Source organism: Toxoplasma gondii, chromosome Ia, assembly GCF_000006565.2.
Source record: "Toxoplasma gondii ME49 chromosome Ia, whole genome shotgun sequence".
Lineage (NCBI taxonomy): Eukaryota > Apicomplexa > Conoidasida > Eucoccidiorida > Sarcocystidae > Toxoplasma > Toxoplasma gondii.
The window spans coordinates 396,506-421,856 of record NC_031467.1 but is presented as its reverse complement, the minus strand read 5'-3'; the positions used below and the strand labels follow the sequence as shown (position 1 = coordinate 421,856).

General features: G+C 50.2%; 2 protein-coding genes across 2 annotated transcripts; one reads left to right on the top strand and one right to left on the bottom strand.

Annotated features, from left to right (window-relative positions):
* Window positions 1–1,152: 1,152 nt before the first annotated feature.
* On the bottom strand, window positions 1,153–12,886 carry TGME49_293560 (hypothetical protein). The gene is made up of 5 exons (XM_018782199.1): window positions 6,129–12,886; window positions 5,359–5,650; window positions 4,704–4,802; window positions 3,894–3,968; window positions 1,153–2,995 (listed from the first exon to the last, which is right to left on the bottom strand). Exons 1-5 carry the CDS (start codon window positions 12,095–12,097, stop codon window positions 2,966–2,968), a joined length of 6,465 nt encoding a protein of 2,154 aa, XP_018638617.1. The 5' UTR covers window positions 12,098–12,886; the 3' UTR covers window positions 1,153–2,965.
* Window positions 12,887–14,380: 1,494 nt separating this feature from the next.
* On the top strand, window positions 14,381–25,288 carry TGME49_293550 (hypothetical protein). The gene is made up of 9 exons (XM_018782198.1): window positions 14,381–16,991; window positions 17,455–17,536; window positions 17,642–17,689; window positions 18,342–18,491; window positions 19,275–19,350; window positions 19,945–19,999; window positions 20,815–20,921; window positions 22,208–22,298; window positions 22,709–25,288. The coding sequence occupies exons 1-9, from the start codon at window positions 16,963–16,965 to the stop codon at window positions 24,717–24,719; spliced, it is 2,649 nt and encodes an 882-aa protein (XP_018638618.1). The 5' UTR covers window positions 14,381–16,962; the 3' UTR covers window positions 24,720–25,288.
* Window positions 25,289–25,351: the final 63 nt, after the last annotated feature.

Below are 25,351 nucleotides of genomic sequence, written 5' to 3'. Positions count from 1 at the left end.
TACGTGCCACTGTCTCACAGAGTTCACCAGTAGGTACATACATATGTATATATATATATATATATATATGCTGCAGAATTCATATGCTCTTATTTTACATCCACAGAAATATACATAGACACTAATACGCATATCTTCTACTGTATCTGCATACTAGAAATTCACTTTCTCACGAAATGTGTTGCGCACAAAGGTAACTCAGTTGTTTGCGTCTCGCTGCAGGAGAGACCTCCCATTTCTCAGTACCTACCCGGAACAGTGTAGAACGCAAGCGATGAGGAATCATCCACGCCAAGTGTCGTGGAGAGGGGCATTTCTGCTTCTGCTAAACAACGAGCTTCAACATGCAAAAAAGAGCACTTGGCTCCCCTAAAGAGATCGGCCGCCTGTCCACGTGATGAAGCATAAACAGATTTATCAACGGTTTCGTGGAGCCGCGAAAGGGTTGCCCGAAAAAACCCACCTATTTATGAGCATATACATAGATATTATATATATATATATTTGTAGAAGTCATCAAATATATGGGTATGTATAAGTCTTTTCATGGGTGTACTCATATAATTATATATATATATATATATATAAATACTCGTATGTGTGCGTGTGTACTGATGTGACTGACTTTCATTTTGTTTGCACTGAATACAATAGGCGATAAGGACAGCTACACTTTTCGCACGCGTTTTTTCAGCTTGTGTTCGCCGCTTCTGCAGGGGCTCGTCTTCTTCCTCTTCCTGTCAACGAAAGGCGGCGTCCGTGCTAAATTTCCGTGGATTTTGGATGTTTTGTCTCTGCTCTGTCAACATCCTTCCAGAAGCGTAGCGACAGCTGAGGAACCTCGTCTGCCTGACAACAGTGGGCCTCTCTTCGGGCACTGTACTTTCTCTCAGGGATAAAATGGAAGACAGGGATAGATTCATGTATCGATATGTGTATCCACGCCTGAATATGAATGCATAATTAAATATATTGATAGATGTATATTTCTATACTTGTAGATATATGCACTTTTACATATACATATGTTTCTTCATGCATTCACACGGAAATAGATATGTATATATATCAGAGTATATATAATCTGATGTATACAGACATTCATCATAGGCAAAGATTACATCTGCAGGCCTGTGAAATTAAACAATAAAGTTTTCCTTGCAAGTGCGCACGTTCATGTGTCTCTAGGGCCTCTCCTTGGCTCCTGGGAAGTGGAATTTCTTTGTCGCTTCAGCAGAAAGACGACCACAGTGCACACACGCAAGGTTGTCCTTCTGTCTCGTCAGAGCCTTTTTCTTGAGTGTATGAACTGTGATTTCGACTCCGGACTCCGTTCCTGAAGATCTGCGTTTACCGAATCCAAGATCGATTGCGCTTCTCGTGTCCGTAGTGTCAAGTGCATTCAGTAGAGAGGCGTCCACCGTTGTCGGAATCTCGACGCCAGATCACTGAAGATCCAACAGGAAAGCCTTGGAGGCGGTACGAGAAAAAATCAGACAAAAATACTGCGCTGACGTACACTCCCAACAGATGCTGTCGAGCCGCTGCTCCTACAAATCGAAGAAACTGTGACAGTCCACACATGTAAGGACGCGCATGCGCCTGTGTGTACGTACAAGTCCGTACTCTGCAAAAACTTTTTTGACCCCCCTTCAAACCACTGGGATAAAAATACGTGAAAAGCTGGAAAGAAGCGTGCATTACACAAATGAAAGTGCGATATACATCACCTGCGGCACCTTCCCCACGTTCACAACTACAAACATATATGCCGAGACAATGCACACGGACACGCACACATATCCACAAATAAACATACATATGTACGTATATATATGCACATTTTCCGAAAGCAGATTGCCACTGTCACAGAGGATCGAACCGTTTTGTACGTGTGACGGAGAACCGCTAAATTGAGAGAGCAGTGAAGATCCGATATTGGTTTGTAAAATTTAATTCATGAAGGGGATGTCTCTGCTTGCAGATAGTCGCCGACGCGTCAGAAGTAGTTTGTCATGAGAATATCCACTTTGCTTCGTTTCATACTTCGTTTCTCTCCTGTGTGCTGGATTCTTTTTCTGCTTGTGCAGCCATGTTTTTTTCCTAGGCTTCTTCCAACGTACGATCTAAGGGAAGTCGTTGCTCTGCGATGCATGAATATATTAAACCTATATATGAATATGTGGAAATTATAAGAACTCAACAAATGTCTCTCTCTATATACGGTGCTCGAGGGCTGATAGTATTCGCAGTGCCTCGCTTTCCTCCTTTACAGCCGTTGTACATTTCTGTGACTTTTCTGTTCTCCTTTTCGTTACTGTTGTGTTGATCTTGTCTCTCTTCGTGTTGTCTCCTTGTTTCTCTACCATTTCTTCACTTTTGTCACTTCACTCGTTCTGTCTCTTTTCCGTGACCTCGCGTTCTGCCGTCTGAGACGCTTCTGCTTCTCGGAATCCACAGTCGCTGCTACCTGCACTTCCTGACTCTCTGCCTTTCTCTTTTTCTCCAGTACAAGCATACAAAAATATATACGTTCTGCTTCCTCTCGCTGTCTACCTATCTCTTTTCCTCGGCTCTTCACTCCCTTGAAGATAGAACATATATATATATATATATACTATATACACGTATATATATATATATATATATGCGTTCTACTTCCTTTCTCTATCTCCCTAGCTTTACCTCTGTTGCTCATTCCATTAAACATTATATATACATGTAGATGTATTCTACTTCCACGTTCTTCCTTCCTGTCTATCTGTGTCCAAGTATTGTCTTTCCTGCAGGCTGAGTTTTCCGCGGCTCTCGCACTGTCTGACTTCTTTTTGCTTTTTTCTTCATCTCCGCCCTTGTTCCACGTTTCATCTTTCGACTCTTCGATCTCTTCTCGTTTCTCTCTGGTGTACTGCATGACCTTATTTCCGTTGATTCGATGTCTGCCCGAGAGACGTCATGCTCGGCTCTACTTGCGCACTCCACGCGAGCTGGCATGCTGAGAACACACGCGAAAATCACAGGTGCCGCATATTTCGTGTCACGAACGAAGCGGAAATTGTAGAAATGCTCCGAAACCCCTTTCTTATGCAGTAAAACTCGCACGCCAAGAGGTCACCTGTCAAAGAGACAGACATTCGGCCTCCTCTACATGTAGAAACAAGGTGCTACAAATTTGCAGATTTACAGAGGGAGGCAGATTTCTGGGTCGCCCTACACTTGCTGCACGTAGCATGATGACCATGAACAGCGCACAACAGAACTTGGATGTGGTAAACAGAGAAATTCAAGATCTAAGTCAGGAGTCCACTTTGTAGAATGTGCTCGGTATATATTCTGCAAAAACCGGCAGTTTATATACAGCTAGAAGGAGGCGGGATGAGACCCTGAGAGAGCTGTACGTACACCCCAGGGACCCGCATCCGGCAAATGCAGAGGCGGGGCAACACAGAGAGCGGACTGTCAACGTAGACGCGCAGGCGGCCTTCACTGATCCTTCTACAGTGTTCATTAACTTGACGCCTCGGTTCGTGCTAAACCGCATGTTCCATACAGCTTCTTGTACCGTTGAAAAAGCCAGAGAGGCGAATAGCGCATTCGCAGGCGCTTAAGGGCACGGAGAGAGAAACAGAGGAGAACAGTGCGTCGATGGAACACTGAGAGAGAAGAACCAGACTCGGAGACAATCCCCTTGTGCCACAGAAAAAACTATTCACTTGAGAACGAAAGCGTGTTGTCCCTGATTTCATGTGCGTCTTCGAGCGTCTTCTCTTCCACGTTACAGCGCGCGGAGAAAAAGTGAAGACGAGAGAAAAAGAAACAGAGAGGAGGTGGCAAGCAACGAGGGTCGAACAATTTTGGCTGTTGAAGTGCCTCTTTCGATGCATTTTCCTCACCTCAAGGACGTGACCTATCGCTTCCTCGCCTTGCTGACCGAGCATCGTAGTCAGAGCAAGAGCTGTCCCGAGACCCTGCAGGAGAAAGAAGGGAACCGAGGGAAGAGACCTGCGGATTCAGTTGTCAACTTTCACAAATATGTCTACAGACCCATGTATGTATCTGTACTGGCAACAAGATATATAAGTATCTATGTATCTCTCTCTCTATATATAGATATATATATTCGTATCAGCCTATAGTTATCTACATCTGTCCGTCAATCTACACCTACATATTTCCATCTACGTGTATCTATCGGTCTGTCTACACATCGTTTTTGTATCTATATATCTGCAACTCTCTCTCTATATATATATACAGATTTGATCGTGCATCCACGAGAAACATGCGACAAGAGAATGCCGGAAATATTCAAATGTGACAACTTTTTTGTAGCAACAAGAAACACATAACGGTAGAGAGAAGCGTTTCTCATACCCACGAATGCATGCACAAAGATTTAGAATTACTTGCAAACGTATTTATTCAATAACTTTGAGAATTTCTACACCTGTATGTCGAGAACGAGAAACTAATATTTCTGTGAGTTGTTTGCACAACAGAGGGTTGCGGGATGAATGAGGGAGTTCGAGGGGTGGGCATGCTGAGAATGCCGAGAGAACTTGAGACGCATCTAAATAGTCTGTCCTTATATGAAGGAAGCGCTTGACTTAATGAGATAAACTTCGATCACACTTGGTTCACGAGAATAACTTTTTCGAGCAAAATATTCTACAATTCCACGACGTCCTGTGTTTCTAGTGTACCTTTGCAATCTGCTCCCCCCTTTCTGCCTGCTGTTCCATTGCATGCACTGCCTGGAGAGAAAACTCCCACGTCGCAAACGCTTCGATTTGCCTCAAGCCCTGAACGAAAAATTGCAAAAAAGCAAACCTCAGTAAAAAACTTGCCGGCTCTACTGTCCACATAAACGTCCCTCAACGCATAACCTAATAGTTCCCCAGGTGCCAATGAAACCACAAATATCACTCCATACATAACCAGTGCCGCAATCTAGTCATACCAATACCTATATGTATGTATGTATGTATGAATGCATGTATGTATGTGTCTATATGGGCATATATATATATATATATCTGTCGGTATAGCACTTCGAATCAATGCACAGAAATGAACTGAAATGTAAATGGCGAATCTTGGAGGAGAGGACTGCAGGGAAAAGCCAAAGTACAACGGATTACCGGTACCTCTTCATGAAACACAGAGGTGTCAAGACAGCTGACGAAACAAAGCAGGTAAACCGTACATGGAGGCAAAACGGAACTCAAGTAAGACATGTCTCAACTCGTACTTCACGGAGAGCAGTGTGCCCACTATTACCGGTACACCGAAATGTATATAAGGCACCTGCCCTAGTGTTTTTCATTTACGCAGTCTTCTCCCCTGTTTTCGACGTACTTCTTCGTTTGCTTTCTTAGGTTCCTTGCACTCGCATATCGCGTTGTTCATTGTTTTTCCGGGAATCACAAGAGTGTGGTGGAAAATCCAAAAGTCCCGAGTTTCTGTGAGGACGAGGCCGCAGTTGTCTTCTTCGTCCTCTGCCAGAGAAGCAGAAGACAACCCAGACGCGTACTTTTCTCGGATGGCGTCTCCTTTGAGTGTGTAACTTGTCGTTGCACAGAGCGAGTTGAGCATCGTGACAAAGTGGGCGCGACACTTCTTCTCTTTCTCGTGGTTGTTCAGATAGGGTCTGAACAAAGGACAGATCACCACGCGTTAACAGCAGACATCCAGGCAGAGACACTCCATCTGGGAGAGAAAGGCTCACCAGGAAAGTAACCGAATGCAGCTATGTAAAATCTACTACATAATTATCGGAAGCTGTATTTTGAGATATAATTATCTCTGTGCAGGCAAAGCGATATGCAAACCGGCACACACCTGCGTTTGAGTGTACGTACACCCCGGTTGGTGAGGCACTTCGAAGGAAACATGAATGGCCACGGACACAGAGGCAAACCGCGAGGTAAACAAGTCCTACGCAGAGACTGGCGCTTTGAACGCTTTCCACAACACGTATTTGCAAAATGACACAGATACACGGAAAAAAACACGTTTTTCGGTCTTGCTCGCGGACGGTGAGCAACTCGCTGTTTCTTGCGATGCATGTACACCTGAGAGGTCCCCGTCTTCCACGACTCGCCATCCTTGTTTCCCCCCTTGCTCACGGTCGTTCCTTCCACTTTTCAGCGGCGTTTTCGGGCACGCAGCAAGTCATTCCCTCAGAGGCGCAGTTGACTGTCGGCTTCTCCATCCCTGGTGGCGGCGGGAGTTCCTGTTTCTGCGGGCCCAGCATGGGAAGCTGTAGATGTTTCATTCCGCGGTTGCGAAAGAAACCGGAGGAATACAGCTGCTGGCCCGCGTCCAGCAACTGCTGTAGAGGAAACGCTTGCATCAGAGCGTTTCCAGCCTGCATCAGCCCCTGGGTTGTCTGCAAAAGCGAACCGGCAGTTGTTGCCACCGGAGTCGTGATCGTCGGCAACGGCGCAAGGGCTGAGAAGGCGCTCAGAGAAGGGGCAGTAGAATACCCAGGAGCGAAACCAGGCGCTAGGGACTGAGACGAAAACGCAGCTGGAGAATACGGAGGGGGAACTGCACTGAGCGGAGGAGACGAAGTGGAAGGTCGGAGAAACCCGCCGCCTGGAGACGGTGCGGCCGCGCCGGTGAGGAAGGGATCTGAGTAAGCGGAGAGCGCGGCGTTTTCTGCTGAAGAAGTCGCCGCGGTAGCAGAAGGTGAATCGATTGGAAGTGGACTTCTGAGTCCGGAGGGAGAAAGAGAAAGCGGTAGGTTGTCGGCTGATATAAAAGGCTGAGGACCCGCTGCGAGTTGGGTCGGGCCGAGAGAGGCAGCTTGTTGCACTGAGGGACTCCCAGGCAAAGGCGCCAGAAAGGCGAGTGAAGGGAAGGAGGCGGGGATCGAAGCAGAGGACGAAGAAGGCACAGGAAAAGACACAGGCGTAGGAACATAAGAGGCGGGAGACGAAGAAAACGAAGAGGAAGGCGTCGCTACAGCGTCTGATTTCGTCATTTCATTTGCCGTTAAGGGACTCCACGTCTGGGATGGGAATGCCAGAGAAGTTTGTGTGCTGCCGATTTCGCTTAACTCAAGTGAAAGCGCCTTCTCTGTGGCCTGGTGTTTCGCGAGAGAGGGAGAGAAAAAGTGTGTTTGTGACGTTGAGGAGGAAGGATAAGACGAAGTACTATTCTCCGAACCAGAGTCAGGCCGAGAGAGCGTAGATCCTCCGACTGCGAGATCCGGTTCCTCGTTGTTGCCAACTCTTCTTCTAGGCAAAACATTTCCTCTGTGCATGGTATCTGTGACGTTTCCTTTCTCCGACACTGCTAAGGGAGGCGATGGCAACGCAGGAGGAAGTGCGGCACGAACAGAAGGTGGCAGATTGACGGGGTTTCCACCGGTCGTCTCTGTTCCGGGAGAAGTTCGCCTCTGTCCCGAAGGTGGGCGCGATTCCTCAACTGACGTCTCGTAAAAAACCCGTTTCGTCGGTTGCGTGTTTTGCTCTGGTTGCTCTCGAAGGTGTTGGAGTGCGAATCTTCCCTCATCTGCAGCAGACGGTTGGAACTCGCGTGCTGTGCTCTCGCGGTCCAGGCGAACCGACGCCTCATCAGACCGGCCTGTTCTGTCCTCGTTTCTCGTTCGACTATCTGCCATTGCTTGTGTCGAACTGCGGCGCTCCCGGTCCCTCTCGGACTCCGTTGCCTGCGTTTGTCCCGTTTTTTCTCCTCGCTGAAACCCCGAGAGAAGAAGTGCCTCTGCCTCACGCTTCTCGTCGGCTCGGCCAAACTGCCCTGCTTCCACAATGGAACAAGAAATTGGAGCCGAAACGTAGCCGGGAGCGGGCAGGAGGCCCTCGACTGTGGCGTATCGGTAGCACAACTCAACTTCCGGCAGAAAAGAAATGAACCCGCAGGGTGCCGAGGCTGCAGACCCGCGTGAGTGGCTCTGATTGCTTTTCTCGCTTTCAGAGAGAGCCCCGACGTCCGCCGTCCACGCGGTCTCTGAAGACAGCTGCGCAGTCGCAGCTCGACACGCCGCTTGACACGTGGAAAGAGAGCTGCGACGGTCGACCACGTTTGCCAAGCCGCGGTAGCGAAAATTCTCCAGAAGACAATTCTCCGGCACTCCCATGAGCGACAGAAGCTGGTCGAGTGTCGTGGGGGCTACGGACACTCCCGCAGAAGACGGTAGAGAGACAGCGGGCGGCAGAACGAAGGCCGAGGGCGGGGAAAACAGAGAGGAAGGCGGCGAGAACGAAAAAGGGTAGAGGGATGAACGCGACGACACCGTCGCCAGGTGTCTGGGGGACGCGTTGTCTCTTCCACAACGGTGTGTGTCCGTTACAGAGGTATCAGTAAATGTTCGAGACGGTTCAGTGTCGTCATTTTCAATGGTGAACAGGGAAGAAACGCGTTCGGGGGTTGATGGGGTCACCTCGAAATCGATGCACGCTTTTAAACGCTCTTTTGTCTTTTCCACAGTCGACTGTGAGGTGGAGGCGGGACGAGCAGGAATGACTGGTAAGAGGCGCCCGTGTCTTTCCGAGTCACGTCCTTCAACCGTCCTCTCGTTTGCATCACCTTGCTTTTCAAGAACGTCCTTAGGCGTCCCTCTATGGAGCGTGATTTCGTCCACTTCGCTCGATTCGCCGAGAGTTTCGCTGTCGGGTTTCTCCTCGTTTGAGAATTCTGTCAGCACACGGGAAACGTGATGAGGAATATTCTTCACCAGGCGACGTGCTGGCTTCGTGAGTAAAAATCTGTTTCGTTTTCCATGGAGAGGGGTTTGCGCATTCCCTAGCAGACTTCGCTGAAGTGGATACTCACCACGGTGCATTCCGATCGCTCGCGAGGCAAGTGCATTTGTGTAGGAACCTTTCGGAAGGTTTTCCACTGCATTCGTGGCATCGAAGTCAGGGTAGGCTTGTGGACTTTGCAGAGCTGTCTGCAGTAGGTGAGCTAAAACGAGTCCAGGGTCGAGTCCGTGTTGAAGTGCCTCCTTCTGTAATTCTGTCCAAAACTGTTGCTCGCGTCCCGCGATTGCGTTCGCAGCCTTTCGCTCGGCCTCCCGCCGGTCTTCCTGCTCCAGAATTTCCTTGTCCGCATCGCGATTCGCCGACGCTCTGTAGTACATGCCCATGACCTTTCTCTGCAGTGGCTGGAAAAAAGGGAACTGCTTCAATCCGGGGACGCCGCGGCCCTGATTCTTCACGAAGTTCAAGGCCGCGTCAAAACCCAGGTTCAGCACCTGCGTAAGTCCTTCAAGGACGTCAATCTGTTCTTTGGTTAAAAGTGTGCGTAAATCGATGATTTCCTGAGGCAAACCTTCCCCGCCGCTTGCGGATACCACTTCTCGTTCTTTCTTCCCCGCAAGGGCCGCAGGTGACGACTCACGCAAAGCAGACGAACTCCAAGATTCGCTCTCCCTGAGGCCGGGCGTCTGGCCGCTGCCGGCTGGACCGGCCGTTCTCGAAAGGAATTTTCTAGGAGAACTCTTCTCTATATTCGCACTCTTGCCCGTTCGGTATTCCGGAGAAAAACTTCCAGGCTGCGTATGCGGGCGTTCGCGGTCTACCGTAGGGGAAAAAAGCCCCATGCCCTCGAGCAAAACATCCTCATTTTGACTAACACTACGATTCCGTTCTTTCTGTGCCTCGATTGTTGGTTTCAACCTGGGCGTGCCCGCTGTTGCTGCTTGATTCAACGTGTCTGTGGCTTCCTCTAAGCTGTTTACGAGTTGAGCTAGTGTGTCGTCGGGGTGACTTCGTCGATATGCCGCAAAGTCTAGAAAGGCTCTGGTTGCCACCTCGCTCCCGGCGTACACCTTGTCGTTCAGTGCTTGCAGGCCATGCAACATGCTCGCGGTATTGTAGGTGGCGGGGTTGATGATGCCGACAATCGCAGACCGCAGAGTGTTATCTACCAATGACGTGGCTTGGTTCACTGCGCTTCCGACCGCTGCGCTCACCGACTCCGCCAAAACCGGCGGTGGCGGAGGTGCCGCTGCCAGCACCACCGAAAGCGGAAGAGCGGACGAGTAATATGGAGAGTAAGGAGCCGACGAATACGGATAAGGATAAGTCTGAGAGTAAGGCAGAAGAGGAGCGGAAGCGGAATACGTTGAAAAGGACGACGGGGATGCAGGAACCCCCGGAAGGGTTCCAACTTGTTGCGAGTAGCTTGGGGGCACGGAAGGAAGCTGCCAGGACGGAGGATGAGGAGAGGCAGGCTCTTGGGAGCTGTAGTCCGACGGCATTCTAGCGGACACGGGAGACACGTCTCCCGCATATCGCTGAGACACCCGAAACGACCCGTCGTCACCGCGGACTTGGTAAGGGTCAGGGTAAGCTCCCCCGAATGCGGGTATCTTTGATTGTCGAGACAAGGGATGTGGCACGCCAGGGTTCGACCTATCCCCCTCCGACCAAGACTCAGAAGAAGGCGGAAACGAAGCAGAGGTAGGCACAGACGGAGCCGGAGAAACTGATCCGGGGTTAAACGCGTATGAGGGTGACGGAGGGCTTGGCAAGGAAGCCACTCTAGCAGAAGAGCTGCTTTTTCTAGAAGACATTTCTTCCCATCCGCTTTCCCTCCGTGAGTGGTCTGACTCTGGCATCTCCCAAGGACTGACTCGGTCTGTTCTTCCTGAGTCGACAGAGGAAAGCGGAGAAGGCGACGTTTTAGCAGGAGTTCGATCTTGCACTCTGTCGCTGGAAAAAGTTGTCGTACCAGTGGAAGAGAAACCCACATCTGGGGAAGAAGCAGGTTCTGCATTCGCACGGAGGATTTCAGCCAGCAGCATCGCATGCAGTTCAGGCGGAAGACGCCGGGCAGTCTCGATGAAGGCAAGTCGCTGGTGAGCAGGGAGAAGGCCGACAGCCTCGAGAGGAACCGCGAGGAAGGAAGCAGAAGAGGACGGTGATGGAGTCGAAGACGTCACAGGGGAAAACGCAGGGGGAGAAGCAACACGGGTTGAGGGCGTCGGTGGGTCAAGGGACAGAGATGATGGGGAGGGGGAAGAAGGCAGATGAGAAGCAGGCGTGGATCCACCCGAATTACCAGCTGTCGGCGAAGCAAGAAACGGATTTGATTCAGCAGGAGAAGTTGGAGGAGGAGCAGGAGAACGATTCGGACCAAAAGCTACCGTTGAAGGGGGCGAACCAGGCCCCGCCGCTCCTGCTGGTGTTGGTATTGGTGCGTCAACATTCTGAGCCTCCCATACATCTTGGAGTCCCTCGTTTTCGCGGTTACTATTGCTTGCGTCATGCGTTTCACTAAAAGGCGGGTCCGTAGACACCGCTGCATCAGCTAGGCTCTTTTCGTGTGGCTGTTCTTGAGTTTGTAGATCTCGCTTTTTCTCCGATTCATGCCAACGGGCATTCAGACCACCTTCGCTCTCGACCCCACTCCCCCTAGTCTGACGTTTCGTTGATTTCGGCTTCATACCCAAAGCCTGCCCAACGTCCTCTGATAGCTTCGTCACCGAATTTGCTTCGTCGGCGTTCTCTGTGTTGCTCGCTGTGTGTCCGACATTCGCACCATCTGCTTTTTTTCCAGAACTATACAGCTCGGTAGCTCTGCTAGATGACGCAGACAGACTGCGCTCGACTACGGGCACCTCTCCTGCTGCAGCGGCTAAATAAGCCCCCTCTGTTTCATCTGTCTCCCCTCGTTTGTTCCCGACATCTTTTTTAGCGCTGCTGCGAGAAGCAGTGGTGACACGAGGGCTCCCTTCTTCAGAGGCTGGAAGTGAGACTTTCGCTATGTGTTTCACCTCTATGCCCTCCGTCAAGCTCTGCCCACCTTGCCGTGTCGGGGTATCAAAGCTCAATGGAACAGCGGGACTGGACGGAGCGTCGGTTGTTGTGACAGAACCAGAGAGTAGTAGGAAAGGAGGATTCAACCTCGGCAGCAGAAGGACAAACAAGAGGGAAAGAGACAGAAGGGGCAATCGGTCTTTTGAGGTATACTTATAACTCATGAGCGTGCGACGATCTGCACGGGTACCAACGGCTCGCTTTCCTGAGAGAGAGGAGCAGGAAGTACGGACTTGTGGCAGGGGAGAGAGACGAGAAGATATTGTGTATGGCAAATGTACGCTGAAGACTGGGACACGCAACATGGTGACTTCTTTGGAGAATGAACGGGATCACGCAGTGGATCCAGCAGACAAAAACGTGCACTGCCGTTCTAAAGTCAAGGAGCTGAACCAAGATGCAGAATCCGAAAACGGGTCAGCGGAAGATGCCTACAGAAATCACTTAGAATACAGTGGAGGCTTCTTGAAATCCACCAGAGATGGCAATCGGCACGCTACAATAGGAGGATTTGAATCAGTGAACTCTACGTTCATTCAATTTCAATCAAATCATATTTTGTTCACCCGCTTACTCCCAGGTGTACATACACCAGCCTAGTATGCAGTTTATTCTTATCTGCGCCGAATTTGGTCAACGAGTTGCCTTTTGTTGCTCTTAAAAAGCATATCATGTACCGAAGACAGAAGCGGCGCAAGAGAGACTGCGGTAGACGACCCCGAGAGGTTATAACGAGAACAAATTTAGCGAATGAACGCAACTGGAATTCTCGTTGTTGGTAATCCCTGTTTCTCTCCTTTTCTGCCGTTAGTCAACAAGCACAGTTTTTTGCGGAGACTGGAAAAAAGCAAAGAAGGAAGAAACAAGACCACGTTGTGTCTTTTTGGACAAGAAGCAAATTTGCAAAAACTCGAGAGACAGACTGCTGGATGTTCAACTCATCGTGGCATATTTGATATCGGGGGCGATTCAATAGATTACGTGGCTGAAACTAGTAGCAAAAACGAACGCCACGTTTCATATACTTCAGCAGCCACTCTGGAACCACGAACCAACACATTTTCTCAAGCACCATACAACTATAAACCGTATTTGAAAACACGCAAAGTTACATATATCACCTCTGGCACTGAGACAAGACGAATAAGATTTGTTTCACACACGCGACAGAGTCGGCAGAGGAGAAAGAATTACTCTCTCGAGAACAAAATTCGCCGAACAAACTTTGCTCCTCTTGGGCGGAACAGACACGAACTCAACGTGTAGAATTTTGACCGCGGGCAGCTGACAAAAATGTGGAGGGTCATGGCGTAGAGAGAATCTCAGAAAGACGCAAATGGACGGGCTACCTGACCATGACGTCTGTTCATTGTTTCCTTTCTGCTGAAACAATACCCACATACACTGGCAAACGGGACAGGCGAAACAGACGTCACTTGCGTTTTGGAAAATGTACTAAGGGACAACGCCACGAGCAAAAACAAACCACCGGTCTAATCTGCCTCGATTCGAGAAACATACACAGCTTGATACAAGTGTGTCACGGAGAGAACGGCGGGAGATTTTTCCTACACAGAACGTGAAGGATGGGGAAAGCCGCCCGGTGCCTACGACAAAAAGACAACAGCTTCCCGCGTTGTGTTCCAGCGCAATCTCGGCCACACAAGACCACGAAGGCGATTTCTTTTGTTCGGTGTTCTCAGCTGTGTGCTCTTCAAGGCTCCTCCACGCCAAGCATTCCGCGGGGTTCCGTTAGAGTAAGCACTTGTGGGAAACCGAGGGAAACGGCTCCGTGCGTCTCCACGACCTGATGCAGAACTTGTTAAAAACGGAACGCCTATTTGTTGACCCCCTGGACATTATACGGGAAAGTACAGAAAGAAATGTGCGTCCACCGTTAGTGCGTTAACGGAAATGTCGGTCAGTAGCGAGGTTATAGACGCTGATGCTCGATTTTTTATTTGTTTGCCAAGCAGTAACCATCCACGCCACCGGATGGGCCATTCATTTCTCCACCTGACCATCTGCAATCCAAACTCACTTCCGCACCTTAAGAAAGTGGTACCATGCAGAAAAGGAATTGGCGCTCAGATTCGTTTGTAAGCTCAACTCCGTTTCAAGTAGTCGCTCTAATAAGCTATCGTTTGTCACAGAAAACAAAGGGCTTCCTCCCAAAACACACATACCGAGCGTTCTGAACTAGCTCCTTGAGCCACGTTCTGTGTCATTATTTTATCCAGCATCCTTCGGTGATCCAGGGGTTTGCCTAATGGCTTCCACGGGGACAAATGAGTTTCTACAGTGTTGCAGCCACTATAAACCACCTTTCTGCAACATCATACCTGGCACCTTCGCTACTTGGAGAATTCGACGTATCCGATGTTCCCTGGTAACGAGTTTCCGTAGCACATTTTCTGTTAGCCATTAATCGACAACGGAGGTAAAGAGTGGAAAGGTGCGGAATACTATGTCTCCCATCTCTGAGCTGTACGAAGAGGTTTTCCTCACGGGAAGGATCTTGAATAGCCAAGGGTCACAAACTCCGGCGCTGAACTATGGGTACGACGCTACCCCAGAAAAACTAAAAAGACGACCAGTTTCGCTGTCGGACCGTAGCAGTCGGAGCACCACAATCCCACTCAAAGAAAATTCAGAAGCATTCGTTTTTTTGTCAACACTCTGTGAACTAATGTCAAGTACTCGGAAACGACGCTTTGAACTAAGCGCGAGTTGATTTCGCTATGAATGCATCCAAAATCTTTCCCTGGCCGAAATTACATCCACTTTTTTCGTCCTCTGCTCAACCGCTTCGATCTTAGATTCCAACGCGAGAGCAGCCTCTGCCCCCCTCTCCAAGAAGTATTGAGCAGAGAGGATGTTAGAAGGGAAAAAGAAACATTTCGGATAGCGCAACACTGCAGTCAGTGAGATACGTTAATCCACGTAAGAGGCCGGTACGCGAACATTCTTTTCAAGAAGATCTTCGGTGAACATTGGAACGAAAAAAGACATGTGTTTCTGACTCGCCTTGCCACCGGTAAGAACTGCTTGTCCTGCCACGAAACGGTTCTCAAAATCGTTTGAGATTTTGCGAGACATCGAACGCACAAAAAAACTGCAGACAACAGTGCACAAGTTTTGCCGCTTCTTTGAAGACAGCTTTCTGGAAAACTCCATCAGTTTACCACTTCGCTTTTTCCTCGTGAACCCTCCGTTTTTGTCTTCCTCGAATGACGGATTCGGTTGTGGCACGGAGCCTGTTGTCTGCCAGCTCTCCACTACTCCACGAGTTTGACGAAACTTTTGTCTCTGCAGTTCGTTAAAAGCCACACGAAAGGTCAGCTGGTCTGCGCCGAAACGACGCAGGGAAAAACTTTCCTTTGAGACCCCTTTCCCCGCAACTCTGTGGAGATTCGGGTGGCTGCGTTACGTCGGACTCAAGTTGCGGACCGAACCTTGCAACGAGCTGGTGCTCCTCAAGAAAGGTCAAATTTTCGCGGGAAAAGTAGCTTTTTGTGGAGACTCGGACCGCAAGAAACCCCTAGTCTGGAGATTTTGGTCTTTCTCAGTTTCTATCTGGAATTCCTGGGTTTTTCAGATCCTGAGAGACTCGTGTGTGGCGCCACGTTTTTTTTTGAGAAAGCTTCGCTCCCGAGAAAAGGGACGCTCGATGAGCTGCGACGCTGTCTGAGGTTTGACAACCGGTTCTCCTCCTACCTGTGAGTTTTTCCTCGATTTTCGGACAGAAATGAGCCCGCTTTACGAAGCGTTTATTTCCTCGACACAGCGCAACTCACTGCGTCCTTCGATCCGGTGTTTCCCAGTCGTCGCTTTCTCAACTGCGGTGTTGGGGGTCCCGTTTGCGTCCTCAAAACTTGCAGTTCGTGTAACCTGCCGCCCAAGCGGTCTTTAAAAGCCGTACACAAACCAGATTGACATGTGCTCAATATTTGTCCCGCATATTCGTGTCTCCCTTCTTTCGGCCACTCGTCTGTCTTCTCACCTCTACCTCTTTGTTCCACACGGTGATCCTTTTCTCACGAACACAAAGTTTTTTATGTGGCACAGAGAAACGCTTTTCTTTATCGCGAACCCGTTTCCTCTGGCAACTCTGCACGATACAAAGCACTTTAGCCTTTCCGTAGTCAACTGTGGGCGCAGCAATCCTTGTGTGCAAAGCTTTTGGGCGTAAACCCCCGTGTTCACCGAATTCCGTTTCACCGGCAGATTTCCCGGATTTTTCCGTCGCGAAACAGACAGTTTCGTTGTTCTCGGTTGCCGACACAAGAATATGAAGGAGAGGAGAAAAAGGAGCTCTTGCCAGCACCGAATTCGTGCGCCATGCTTCTTTCTGGGGAGTATGCACCCCGAGTCCGGCTCTCTGCGTAAATCTTGAAAATCTTTGTTCTTCGGATCCGACCGCCTTTTTCTTTCAGCCGTGAGGGCTAGCGGAATTGGACGCAGTCTCCGGTAGAGGTGAATGTAAAACTTTCTCAAATACCAGGTGTGGATTCTTGTTCCAGGAAAAAGCAACGCCCGCGTTCTCAGCTGGTCCTCCCGTGGTGGAGAATGGCGTGTTTGTTACAACGCAGGGGGTTTCCAACTTTCGACAAACACCTGTCTGTTGACAAAACACATGCACATATTTCGGACAGGCTCTGCGTGTCTCTAACTGCGGTCGCGGTCGCTGTTTCTTCTCGTGATTCAGAGTCTTCTGTGTCACTTTCTGTGCCGATTCGTTTTTCTTCGGTTCCCTGTTGAGGCCTCTGTGCACCCCGCTGGCCGTGACAGGCGAACGCGTGAACAGTGCGTGTGCAGACGAATCCCCCTTTGACCGTGACCTCTAAAAAGAGCAAAATTGTCATTGCTCGGTGGGGAAGAAGTGACTATCACAGACCTTCCTCCACCAGCGTTGAATTCGTGGCTTTCGTGCGTGTCGTTTTCTCGTAAAGACATCGACTCTGAAGCATGACGAGTTTCTCGAGAGGCACGCAGAGTACCCCGGGGACGGGAGTCGATTCCGTTTTTCCTGCATCCATGGGGGTGCCTACGCCTGCTCAAGTTCCACAGTTTCCTTTCTCTGCTTCTCCGCCCGCGTACCCGTGGCCGCCCGGGACTGTGGGAGCTGCACCCCAGCAGCCGATGATACCTCCAAATCTCGCTCTCGCAAATGCAGAGACCGCTGCTCTCGTCGACTTGGTAAGAGGGAGAAAGGGTACCGTTCGATTTCTGAAATCGTTCGAACGACGCTTCAACGGGAAAGCGAAGTGAGCCGTGCATCAGTCGACTGGACGAAAAGAAACGTGCAACAACCCGAGTGTACGCAGTCCCCGCCGTCGACGTGAGCGTACTCCTTTTGAAGATGAAAAAAGGAAAGTCCGAACGATAAAGAAAAAACTCGAAGAAACGTAAGAATGCACCGCAGTTCGGCGGAGACAAAGAGCTGAACCTTGGTGTATTCTCCTGACTCCTGACTTGTAGGTCGGGTCTCTGTGCACGTGAGCGATATCGGTCAATAGGAGATTCTCAGATCCTGTGCTCGATGAAAACGGGAATCAGTCGTGGATGTCACTGTTGGCAGGAGGCGGCGAGAACGAATCCTTAATTCTTATGGGTTGTCCATCCAAACGTTTCAAACACAGCTGTTTCCGTGGCGTGACAGGCAGGACACAAGCGACGAAGACATCACCGCCGTGAGACTGGTCGGCGCCCTCGACTCGAACTTCACACTATCGATTGGAACCGTATGTTTTTGCAAACGAGTTACGTAGACTCCACTCGCTGTTCACTGCAGTGAGAGTCGGACGCTCCTCAAGAGAATGCGCGCGCATTTTTTCTTTTCTTTTCAGTATCAACAGCAGTTAGCGGAGATCACTGCGGAGCACAGTCTTCTCTTGGTGAGTGAGAGAGAAAAACGGGATTTGTGTAAACTTTCCAGATCAAAAAACAACACTTCACGCGGTCAGGACCGTCGTCCTGGGTTCTTCGTCTCTGAGACAGGATCATTTCTAAGCGTGTCTCCCTTGTTTCCAAAATGCTGTTCGGCGAGTCTTTAACGACTGCATTCCACCGCGAACAGCTAAGAGTGCTTCTCGTTTCCAGTCCTCTTCAGGCGGGGGCTGCGTGGAAGTACGTTCCACGGATTTGAAAAGTTGAAGGAACGCCCCCGCTCTACCGCGTTCGCCGCATGCTTCCGAATAGAGCTGCTCGCTGAATAGTAGTTTGGAACGTACTATGCTGGTTTAAACGGAATTCTATCCAAAACAATGGTTTATCCCGTTGTAAGTCCAGTGTATAGTTCCAGATATGTGCATGTGTGTGTATCTATAGATGCACGCATTCGCGTATGCGGATATATGTGTGTTTATATATATATGTATCTATTTGTTTTCTGTAAATGTCTTGATGGTGGTGATGATCGCGTCAATGAAATGACGACGCCATGGTTTCTAGCTCGTGAGCGTCTCTGAAAACACACCGACTGCTTGCTCGAGAGTGGCGTGCATGCGTGTCGCAATTGAACGTGTGTGGGCACTCTTTAACTTGCAGGAGGACCAAGCGAAGCTGGCCGCGTTCATTGAACCTTATTTAGATGAAGATGGTAGAGTGATTGGAGAGTTTGACGAAACGCTTTTGCTGTTTAAGCAAGGACTCGACCTCCGCCTGCTCGAGTACGAGGAAGACTGTCGTCGAATTCAGGTACGCAAGATGAAGAGAAAAGGTCTGGTATTTGTGAGGCTCTTTTTTCACTGGAACTAACGAACCGGCATTCAAAGATCACTACATATTTCTTCACATACGTAGGACGAAGGCCCGGGTGAATCTGGTGGGAGGTGCCAGAAAGGGATGAATCCGTATACCGTATAGACTGTGGGGTACCCTCTCGCAGACATACTCCACGAATGAGGGAAGGTAAGAAAATGTTGAGAGTTCGGATTCTCGGCTTCCTTGTGGTAAATGAACTCCACGGCCGGAGGGGAGAGATTCGTTTTTCTCTCGCTAAATGGAAACGTCCATTCTGCCGAACCGCCCGTGCTTCGCTAGCACGAATGCTGAAAAGAGAGGTGCCAAGCAAACGAAGGGAGTGGCATTTCTTATCTTTCAACACACAAACCCACGGGGAAACAGAAGGGAAACGAGACGCGTTATCTCGACAGCCACCACTTCGAAGAAGAAAAAAAATAGGGTGGTACATCTATCTGTAAAGCTAGCCACTGTTCACACAAAAACTATATATATATATATATATGCATGCATATGTATATGTGAGGTAGTCTACGTGGGAAAAGGAAGTAATGCACGCATATGGATATCGCTAGTCAATTGAGCATATGTATATATATATATATATACATATGAGGAGACATGAACATAGATGCCTGAAAGAGTGTAGGGCGTGTGTCATCGCAAGAAGTTCACGTATCTGATAGGAGGTTTCTCAGAACGCTTTTGCTTTGAGTATCTGTACACCTGTATGCCCAGCAAACCGAGCGCCGTCTCCAACGTCACATCGACGACATTTGTCTGCGTTACGACTCGATGGTTATGGAAGCCCAAGGTGAGGGAAAGGTGGCAGTCTCTGCCAGAATGCATTTGAATCGAAAATCGCTCACGACATGAGACGAGGGAACGGTTCGACAGACGCAAGTGAAATCGTGTGAGTGGCACTGAGAACACCTTTCGTGACTTTTGCATTCACAAGTACAAACAGTTTACTGTTCACGATGTAAGGGGACGTGAAAGGAGAATGGATGACACCGTGGTTTCAGCAGGTGTCACGCGAGCTTCTCTGCGGTGTCTGTACCGCGAGAGTTAAAATGCTGGCTTAAGACATGAAGGAATGTCTTGTGGTTGTTTCTTGGATGGGTCACGGGTGCGTCTGAGTCTTTTCTAGAGCCGCCGTGCCGAATGGCAGGTTGAACGTTCTTTCAGTGCGACTCTCGCGAATGGTACGAACACTGGCGCGTAGTCCGGATCTGGCGCGGAAAAAGACAACGGGGTCTCCAGTGAAAACCGTTACACTTGCTGAAAACAAGATCCCCCTCGAAGACGAATCCGTTTTGTCCGTAGGGGGTCCCGTGGCCTAGGGTGTATTTGCAGACTCAGACGACTTCACATGGACGAACTTGCCTCCTGATATATCTTTTTCCAGGTTACGCGGAGTCTCGTCTCCTCGGTCAAGTTAAAGATCTTCAGCGAGTGATCTGGTGAGTCTCGGGTCAAAACGGGGCTGTGCTTTGCGTACTAGATGTCGGAGAAGTTTTGATTGAAGAGATGAAGGTGATTGTCCTGATCCATCTCGCCTCTGGGCCGTCGACAAGTGAACACAGGAATCCGTGTAATCCCTCCAGAACATAGCCGAAGTGGAGTCGGATGCTGAAATCCACCACGTTCAGCAGTCTCAGAGGAACTTTATCGCCTTGTGAACGCGTTGAGGAAGAGTCAACTGTGTTGCGGCGCTTGTGCTCGCAAAGATATGTAACGGATCGTGTGCAAGTGGACACAGGTTGACTTAGATGGTCCTCGCGGGGCTGGTTCCTCCTGTATGCGTGCGTGCTCCCGGGATCCTTTTGGCGACTGGACTCGCGTGGTTTCCGTGGTCATAACGACCTCTTTGCACACAAGCATTCATCGTTTTTCAGCAGCGTGACTGCGACTGAAGGGACCGCTTGCTTGACCTCGTCACTGGAGTGTTAAGTTCAGTGTCGTGTTCATGCGTGGTAGCACACTTACAGAGGAAGTCACCTGAGCTCCTAAAGTACGACCTCCTTATCTAATAGCAAACATCAGACGTTTTTCAATAGCATTAGAATACATCAATGTAAAATTTAATTTAAACTTTCTCCCGGAAGACATCGCGCTATTCTCACAGCTCGTATGAACGTGCTGGCTCTTCACGTGTACCTTGTGTACGCCAAGGACTAGGCGTACGCTTAGGGACTCAGTTTACTTCGTGGCACCACCTGGAACGGGGTCGATGTGTAGAGACTTTGTTTCTGTCTTTTTGCTGCTGCATGCACAGGATACTTCACAGCGAACTGGATGAACTGCGCTTTCAGAGGGATATCTTCGCCGACGAGACGAAGCGGCTTCGCGGGATCTGTCGATTCGGACACTGGATTCAAGACGGTAAATATCGTTCTTCAAGACCTTTTTGCGTAAATGAATTTGTCTGCTTTCTCACAGCAAGCAGCAACGATGGTAGCGCCGTGGAAAGGCGACGAGCACACTGTTGGAGACACGCGAGTCCCAGCATCTTGCACGAGGGTTTCGAAACTGTTTGACGCTCGGTGAAATGGGGATGTCTCTCTCATCAGGGGTGTCTAGTCTTTGTTACGTCGATGCGTGGCGTTTCAATCGCTTTCTAAAGGTAACACAAGTTACATTTGTCTCCGCACACAAGACGTAAAACAACTCGTACCAGCGACTATAAATAGAGCGTTGCCAAATCTATTTTCGTTGAGCAGAGGCCAGGGTTTGCGTTGCTCAGCACACAGCTGGGTCCATGTCTGGAGAGGGTGGTTGTGTCTCTCTTTTGAGGAGAGAAGCGGATTCTACATTGCAAGCTTGGGTGGATGAACTGAATCGAACCGTGAGGAAACCCCGACGTGCACTCATCAGCCAGACTTCTGTAGTCTCCTTCGTGTCGCGTGAAGTGCCTTTCGCACTTCTCTGATCCTACTGTCCCCCATGAGTGTCTCTCGCTCGTTGGGAGACACGTCCGTGTGTTTAATCTGTTCAATGCATGCATACGTGAATGGGTGACCTCTGTTACCACGCATGAGAGAGTCTTGATGACGCTTGCTCCAACGCAGCGACTTGTTTTTGTCCTGTCTTTGCTCTCCAAGCTCTCTTTCCAAGCCCACCTGGGAATTAAGAAACCCACGATATGTGGTGGTATTTGGAAATGTGCATTACGTCCAGTTGTTGAGTATATATATATATATGCATATTTCCTCATGTGTACGAGTTTCCATAGATCTACGTAAAACTGTACACGTATATATATATATATATATAAATATATATATATATATATGTATGTTTATGCATATCCATATATATTTAAACATGCGTATAAATAGATATTTATGTCGGCTACAGATTTACCTTCATATATGTATATACATATATATGTTTATTTTTGTCTGTAGGCGAATGAGTCCGTCTGCGATAAGTTTGCGTATGGCGACCTTCTGTGTCAAGTGCGGTGCTCTGTTGGCTATTTTCGGTGTCTGCGGAGAACCTATGTCGGTCTCTCTTTATCAACGGAGATGGTCTTGATAGGGGTTTATCTTTGTGACGATCTTCACTTTGGCAGTCTCTTTCCTCACGTTAGTGTTTAAGGACTAGTTCGGTCTGTCTGTCAACGCCACGAATAATTGTTTGGACGGCGGTGTGCGTGTCTTTTCCAGGTTACGGTGTCGGAGAACGCGAAGATCCTATCGCAGATATAACAGGTGCTCAGGACCGAAAAGCCCGTCATGTGGGATCCTTCGACTCGGCGTAAGGAACAGGATAACTCGGATTCTTCAATTCATTATATCGGTCTCTGTCTCTCTAGATGGCTTCCGGCAGCGGTACTCCGCAAGCAGCATCTTACGTGGTCGTTTAGCTGCTGTCTCACTTTTTAGAGTCGGGCGGATTCTTCGCTCGTAGTGAACCTGCAGCGGTGGTGAGTACAGCTGAGGAAGGAGTCATGTGCGCTCGTTGACATAGGGAAGTGGCTCTGAGTTCTTTGTGGCTCCAGGAAGAATCTGTGCATGCACAGCTAACTGCTGCGCGTCTTTGATAGTGTATGGTGCGTCTCCCCTACACCAGGCGGTTCGTTTCTCCACCTCAATGACACAGAGTTCTTCGTCGCCTTTTTTTCAGTTGGTGCCTCGCACTACTCTCTGTGTCCCACCTTTCCACAGACAGCAAGGCATGGTTATCTGGCCTCGTGCACACGAGGGCGACAAGCACGGGGGGCGCCGCGGCGTTGAACGTTCTCCGTATATAAGGCGTCCGGCGAAGAGCCGGGAGGTAGAGGCCGACGAGCGGGGAGGTCAATGCGCGTGGCAGCCGCCCTGGCAGGAAGCGCGGGATAGTGAAGAGGACGAGAAACACCGTCGGGACTCCAAGAAGAAGGAGAGTCTTTCGTTGTTTCAAGGTGTGTTGACGAAGCTATTGGGCGCGGCAGATGAGCAAGTCGAGAAAGCAGACAAACACGGCGTGTCCCGAGTAGCGGGGAGAGAAGCGCCAGGCGGAGAGCGAACAGGCGCCATCGTGTTTTCTCGACATCGAGGCGAAGACGGCAAGCGGAAATCGGTTCTGAACGGACAGCGAGGCAAGCCAGGTGCCTCGGCTCTTCACCAACTGCCTCACCGAGCAGGGCCTCCTCGCGTGATGGCCGCCAAAAGCGAAAGAGAAGACGAGTCAAGAAAAATCAGGAGAAACGACAAGAGATCCGAGAGCGACGAAGAGGAGTATGAGCGCCGACGACCGAGTCGACGGGCTCCCGACCTTTTCAGAGTAGACGACAAAGGACGCGAAGACAGGAGGAGGGAAGACAGAGGTCGAGAAGAGAGAAAACCGGAAGACAGAGGTCGAGAAGAGAGAAAACCTGAAGACAGAGGTCGAGAAGAGAGAAAACCGGAAGACAGAGGTCGAGAAGAGATAAAGTCCGAAGACAGAGGCCGAGAAGACAGGAAGAGGGAAGACAGAGGTCGAGAAGATCGCAGGGAGGTGAAGGAGAGAAGGTCGACGATGCAGCGTGGAGAGCGACTCGAAGACGAAGAAGTCCGAAGTCGACCAGATGTTTTGCCGAGAGACAGGCGGGCTTTGTCAAGGAGCGCTGCAGCTACAGAAAGCAAAGACACCCGTCGCACAAATGGGATGCCAGCGGCGACGGCAAGAAAGAGGTTTTCAGAGTCCCGAAGAGTGAATGGAAGAGCGGAAATGGAGTACCCGAGGCGAGTTCGAAGCGACGGCGGAGTCGACCTCAGTGAGGGCGAGACACCCCGTCGGTTTGGAGGAGACGCGAAAAGAAGAGACGTGCTTAGCCGGCCTGCCCACTCAGCGCACACCTCTGAGGGTTCGTGGGCGAGGAAAACGGAGAGGCTGGGGGTTGAGGAAGACGAAGAAGTCGACGTCGCGGCCACTTTTTCAGATGGAGAGGAGAGGACTTCCCCTCGACGAACAGACTTCGCGTCGCGTCTCGAGCGCATCGAATCGACTGCCGACACGCAGGCGGACGAGACTTCGGCTGCGCCGTCGGCTGCGCCATCGGTGCGAGACGAAGGCGAAACCGACTTCTCCGATCAAGTCTCGCTAGAAGACACAGGGTTCCGCGAATCAGAGACCGACGCGAGTTCGCCAGTCCGCGGATCCGCGGATGCAGGACGGGGAATCGAGAGGCGAGAGCGGGTGACTCCAGCCCCGCCGCCGATCTCTCCGTACTACTACGAAGCGGGAGGCGCGGGAGGCGTGCGGCGGTTTGCGTCTCGAACAGTGGCTAGCCCGCTAGTTCGGTCGGTAGCTCCCAGTCCACAGTCTTCGCCGCGTGCGTCATTAACCCGCCTCGAGTCCAGAACTTTCCTAGGCACGGTCGAGTCCCCGCGACCGGGGCGACGAAGCCCTAGGGGCCGCCACCCATCGCACTCACGGGCCAACGGAAGGAACCGCGCGTCACGCCCGGGTTCCGGAAAAACGGGTACCTTCGCAAGATCGCTGAGCCGGACGCTCGCCTCTCCCCTCGCGTCCGCACGGAGTTCAACGGGGATTTTCGGACCGAGGCGGATGCTTTCTGTCGCTTCCCGCGGCAGCTGGGAAGGAGACGGAAGCGTGTGCAGTCAAGACGGACGGGCGTTTTTCGATGAAGAAGAGAGCGACTACCACTCGCGACAACGTGTCTCCCCACTCGACATCTCCCGAATGAGGCGGTGAAAAACTGTTTGTCGTAAAAACCTCAGCCTGAATTGTCTGGTTCCTTCAGAAATGGTTTAGCGTGTAGCCAGCGACAGGCTGGCTGCTTGTGGTCGAGAGAATGCGACGCTGACAGTCCGGTGGCAGAAAACGGTCAAAGTATGCTGGGAATAGGCACCAGGGACACAACGTAGAAAAACCGTCATTGAGTAGTTTTCCACAGGTAGATTCACTGGCAGAGAAAAAGGGCAGCCTGTTTGACCGAGAGTAAAAAATTGGACGTGGCGTCGCTGCCACACACATTCATCTGAGCTCTGAGAATCACAGCCAACGATGGTACGAGATTCCTGAAAGAATCGCATATTCGAAGAGGTAGAGACGAACGGAAGGCAGCAGACGACGCCGAACGGGTCTGCGTCTCATGCAAGGAATCCACAGGGGGCGCATCGATGCCCGGAAATCCGCATGTTACCGGCTAGTAAAACTAGGCATCGTTTCGGTAGATTGTGTGTGCCTTGATGTCTTTTTCACTGGAGACGATTTTGTGGAGGTTTGGCGCATTTCAGAGACAAAGGCAAACTAAGAATTCGGTAAGCATCTCACAACTAAATAGGGTCGCAGGGGTCAGCTAAACTGAAGCGCCAGTACATGTG

Excerpts from the sequence above, each read along its gene's own strand:
- TGME49_293560 (XM_018782199.1), bottom strand. The coding sequence starts at position 12,097 with ATGTTGCGTGTCCCAGTCTTCAGCGTACATTTGCCATACACAATATCT. Across the intron at positions 3,969-4,703 it reads GGGGGGAGCAGATTGCAAAG|GGTCTCGGGACAGCTCTTGC; the intron begins GTACACTAGAAA and ends TTTCTCCTGCAG. Across the intron at positions 2,996-3,893 it reads CGATAGGTCACGTCCTTGAG|CATGCCAGCTCGCGTGGAGT; the intron begins GTGAGGAAAATG and ends GTGTGTTCTCAG.
- TGME49_293550 (XM_018782198.1), top strand. The coding sequence starts at position 16,963 with ATGCAGAGACCGCTGCTCTCGTCGACTTG. Across the intron at positions 16,992-17,454 it reads CCGCTGCTCTCGTCGACTTG|GCAGGACACAAGCGACGAAG; the intron begins GTAAGAGGGAGA and ends GTGGCGTGACAG. Across the intron at positions 17,690-18,341 it reads CGGAGCACAGTCTTCTCTTG|GAGGACCAAGCGAAGCTGGC; the intron begins GTGAGTGAGAGA and ends TTTAACTTGCAG.